General features: G+C 34.2%; 1 protein-coding gene across 3 annotated transcripts in view; it reads left to right on the top strand.

Moving 5' to 3' along the window:
- The first annotated feature begins 553 nt into the window (after positions 1 to 553).
- The window catches only part of LOC107666564 (KH domain-containing, RNA-binding, signal transduction-associated protein 2), a 65,341-nt gene continuing 60,916 nt past the window's right edge, over positions 554 to 4,978 (top strand). For all 3 annotated transcript variants that reach the window (XR_001631682.1, XM_016457974.1, XM_016457973.1), the window contains exon 1: positions 554 to 866. Coding sequence is in view for 2 of the 3 variants with exons in the window: in XM_016457974.1 (XP_016313460.1) it covers positions 776 to 866 (91 nt within the window). In the remaining variant the exon portion in view is untranslated. The remainder of the gene's footprint in view (positions 867 to 4,978) is intronic.

The raw sequence follows: 4,978 nt of genomic DNA, 5'->3' as shown, positions 1-4,978 counted from the left end.
CTGGAGTTGTGTGAGTTACTTTTGGATTATTGTGATGTTTTTATCAAGCTGTTTGAACTCTCATTCTGACGACACCTATTCACTGCATGCAGAGGATCCACTAGTGAGCAAGTTATGTAATGCTAAATTTCTCCAAATCTGTTCCAATGGAACAAACTCATCTACATCTTGGATGATCTGAGGGTAATTAAAACAATTCAGAAACTTTTCCTATTCGGGTTAACTATTCTTTTAAAGCATATGAAGAATGACTCATACCATTATTTCATGTTGGATTCAGTGTCCAATTATACCTGCTTTATAATATTGTTACAACAATGCATTTGTTGTCTGATGTCTTTTCAAAGCAAATGTGCAAAGGAAATCCAAGGTTACTTGTCAGAGAGTGCAAAACCATAGATTTGCATAGAAGATTAGGTGTTCAGAACCATGGGCAGGGGTCACAGATCAGCAGTGGGATCTCAGAATGTCCCCTGTTCAGTCCTATAGACAATATCTGACATTTGCATGCAGTTTGCTCTCTGCCATGACCAATCCAGATATAGATGGGCGGAGTGAGAGTACAGATTCGGAGTCTGAGGTGGGAGGTTTTACATGAGAGACTCGAGGAGATGGGTACACTGCATTGATATCTTCCACGTTGTGCGCGAAAACCACACGATCCCTCCCCGATATTACGCAGCCTATTTAAACGCAACATCCACACACCCATTCCATCACTTACCACTTTGGTAGTCTCACCTGCACTCGCGGTGTTCAGGAGAGGAATCCAGTGATGGATCAGGACAAGTACCTGCCAGAGCTCATTGCCGAGAAGGAGAGCTTGGACCCGTCGTTCGTCCACGCGATGCGCCTTCTCGCTGAAGGTAAACTATGATTTCTTCTGCCATCATTTTTAGGCTCGTATCTGTTTGGTGTGGCGTCGCTGCTGTAGGCTACATTGTTTGTGCCGTTATCGCGAATACAATATTCATTAATCATGTTTAATTCAGATAAATGGACATCTGTTCTTGAAGCATGTAAGAATGAATCATGCGTGTCAGGTGTTATCATTTAGGCTATTATTATTTCAGGTGATCATTTAGTAAAATGAGGGAATTGTTCATAGGCGGGCTTGGTCTTTATAAATCATTTTTGTAGCTATGTAAGGTTGTCTTTTCCAGTTATTGGGACTGCGCACAACTTCGTTTTCATACAGCGCTCAAGTGAGCTTTCAGTCAACACGTATGTTACCAGTGAACGGAATTAAAAATAAAAAATTAGAAGCTGCACAACGACAATAAAATATTTGGCGGATGTTCATCATTTCTTCCGAAAAAGTTCGCGTGCTTCAACGACGTCGCTTACTGTAATCACAGAAATTATTTCGAGTTAGGCTACTGGATCGGGGAATACGGCAAACGCATTCATATACTAAAACCTATGTAGTCTAATCATAATAATGATTCTTTATGCATTCTAATAAATTCAAATTATACATTTATCTCTCATTCTATTTCATTTAATAAACAGTATGATAATTATATCATAACTTAAAGGGAAGTCAGGTATTTCAAAGCAATTTAGGCTTTTTCTAAAGAAATAAAACGTAAAATCATTAAATATAAAAGTAATTTCATTGCATAATCTCTCTATGTTCTCATCGCGAACTCATTGATTTAGTACCGCATAGTCAGCTAGACGTCACTTATCTAAAATACTATTTAAACAAAACACTAGTTTTTTGTGATATAGGTTATTTATCATATAGCTACAAGTCATGCACTTGCCTTATACGCACAGCACAAATCTGATCGCAATGGGAAACTGGCGAGCAGCTTTCTGTTGTTATGGTTACCTACTTTTGTCTACGAATTTTTATTTATTTATTTATTTTAGGGCTGTCAATAGATTACAATTTTTAATCTAATTAATCACACCCTTTTTCTGTGATTAATCGCACACTTCATGAAATTAAGCATAGACCATATACCTTGTTTCAAATGTTTATTTTGTCATCATTTACTATATCCAGCAATGTAAACCAAAAGATTGAAGGGTGATTCTCAAAAATCTGTATTTTCTGCAAGCTTTTTTCAAGATAAATTTAGATGTCTTTCCAAAAAAGGACTCCAAAAGAACTCCAAAATGAAACTCCAAAGAACCAGACGATGTAAGGAGCCCATATAAGCACATATGAAAGAAAAAAAATGCTAAAAAAAAAATATATATATATTCTGGATCATTGGACTGAAAACTTTCCCGGAGTTTAGTGGCTTAAAATGATCTGATCGCAAACAGAGAAGCAAAATTGGGTTAAAAGTTTAGAATAGAAATTGTGCTTCAGTAATTTCGCGTTAATTGCGTTAAATTATTTTAACGAGTTAAGGATTGTAAAATTAATCGCATGCATTAACACGTTAACGTTGACAGCCCTAATTTATTTATTTATTTTTGTAGTATTTGGCTAGCTATGACTAATTTTAATCAAAATTTGATCACTAAAAACCATGTTTTGCCATATGAACTTCTATGAAAAATAATAACTTACAGGCTATAGCCTTGATTTGCTGCTATATCTCTATTGAATTATTGTTCAGCACAGAGAGCCTAAATATTTCATTGCCTACCCCAGTATTCATTTGTTTGAGGTCATAAGGACAACCTAACATGGTAGCATTACATATGATCTGAAGTTATTATAGTTGGCATAAGATAAAAGCAGTCCTTGACAACTCATCAGATAGTAAGCAGAGTAATTAAGAGGCAATTACGGCTGTTACAAAGTACTCACACTTGCTCAGATTATCTCAAGTGCAGGGGAGCACAGTGGGGTGTGTGCTGTTGAATAAGCATGCATATAATTAAATGACAACAGTTGTAACTGGTCCAGGTTATCAGGAAATTGTAAACAGTAAACATATTTTTAATTGTAAATAATGCGCAACATTAATTCACATTAAAACATAAGTCACTATTAATGCTGCTTCAGTTTGTTTTATAGAAGTGTTCTGAATGCCTGCATCTGGTTGCATACAGCCCATGTCATCTCATGTGTTGTATTTATTCATGAAGGTTAGATTCATTTTCACATGATAGAAGCAAACAAGCAAACAAACAAAAAACGTTCCGCAAGCTCATGGCAAATATAACATTTTTAAAGTGTTTTTATGTAAACAGGCCAGTAATTCCATCTGAAAGAACAGGAAATCCGAAAGGCTGAGCTGATGATTCAGGTTCTGAAGAATTGGGTCCTAAAACTGTGCTGTGCTTTTTCAAAAGAGAAAGTGTTACCAAGGTTTTCTGTAGGTAACAAATGTGTCTGGTAAAAAACTCTTTATGTGCCCCAAAATAATTAGTCATAATCTTAAAACCAAATCACGATAACACAGCTCTCCACAAAAGGGATAATAAGTAATTTGTATGCTATCTTTCAAATAAACTAAATTGGCCATGGTTATGAAAGTCTGCATATAGCTTATTTTACCATTATTCAGTCTCAATATTTTGCCTCTGCACAAAAAGGCTTATTGAACTGAAATTAATGGCAATTAGTGGCAGTCTACTTTCTCTCCTGTGGGTCATTTTTAATCTAAGTAGACACCTACTGTCTTAAAAGACTTAATTTTTAGTGCTTCCCCCAAGACATGTAGAAAAAAGTTTGCGTTTCATGTTCACATTTCAGTGTTATATAATGCTATTATTATAAAGTATGCAATTTATTCATAAATAATGAAAGAAATAAAAATGTTAAACTTAATCATCTCACCTTGGTAGCACATTATGAAGAATGTATCAATAGTGGCAAAAATTAAAAAAGCAAACCTTGTGGTTCGTTAAATTTCATGCTGAGCCACTGGTTCCCTGACAGTGTTTCTTTACCCAAGCACATATTTGATTTATTTCAGAATGTTGTATGATAGTCAGGCCTCTTGGTACTGCATGTACCTCGAGGGCCAGTAAACAGTACACCTGATTTAAATCTGGATAGGAAATGACTCTGGCCCATGTTCAGGGAACACTTTGATATGTGCTTTCTTGTTAAAGATTTAAAACTCTACACTGTTAAGTTTGCTGTATATTTTGGGATATTAAGGGAATTTAAATCAAATGCTTTCACTCTCAGAGTTTCTGGGTTTAAGGAGAGTTCAGGCAAGGAGTCTCCCACAGCTTAGTTATTTTGGTTCAAATTTTGTCACTCCCTTTAAGAGGGAAGTGATTAATATTACAACGGCGATCAATACATGCGTAACTTATCCTAAACACCAGGCGTCCTGGAAACAACTGACGACTAAGCACTTCAGCTAATGGCCCGTGCCTGCTGCGTAACTCTAATGTCTAGACCTCTCTGAAACTGCACAGTTCCAGTGCACTGTGAAAGAACTTGCACAAATGATTAGAATTGCTAATTTTAGGATTTTTTTATAATGTGAAAAAAAGTGATACTTATCATGACATATTTTAGTGCAGCAAAGCAATGGCCAGAGGATCATTTATCTTGTTTTTCTTTTGTTTTTTTTGTTTTTCTCAGAGCCATACAAAATGAGATGATTTTTGATAATCTGCTCAACGTTTGGCTGTTTTCCAAGAGATCATCTGTACAGTTCATAATTTTTTTTAAGTTCATGAAATATCATGACATAGAGTACATTTGAACTTATACACAAATGTAATATAAATAAATATATTAGGTTTCCATACAGGATATGACATATATTGTCATATAAAAGTAAAAACATGTATGAAACCTATTAGAAATTGGAACAATTTCTTATATTAACATGTATATCTAGCCCATGTGTAAAAATAAAACCCATCAATATGTGTTGATATTATATAAATAATAATATAAAAGTAGTATAATATAATATAAAATAAATAATATAAAAGTAGTAGTATAATATAAAAGTAAATATAAAAATAGATATGTATTTAAAAAAATTACAAAAACATATTAACATGCATATATATATATATATATATATATATATATAAATAT

The sequence above is a fragment of the Sinocyclocheilus anshuiensis genome, unplaced genomic scaffold, assembly GCF_001515605.1.
Source record: "Sinocyclocheilus anshuiensis isolate Anshui unplaced genomic scaffold, SAMN03320099.WGS_v1.1 scaffold63, whole genome shotgun sequence".
NCBI classification, from domain to species: Eukaryota; Metazoa; Chordata; class Actinopteri; order Cypriniformes; family Cyprinidae; genus Sinocyclocheilus; species Sinocyclocheilus anshuiensis.
The sequence above is the reverse complement of the archived record's forward strand: the minus strand, read 5'-3'. Positions and strand labels throughout refer to the sequence as shown.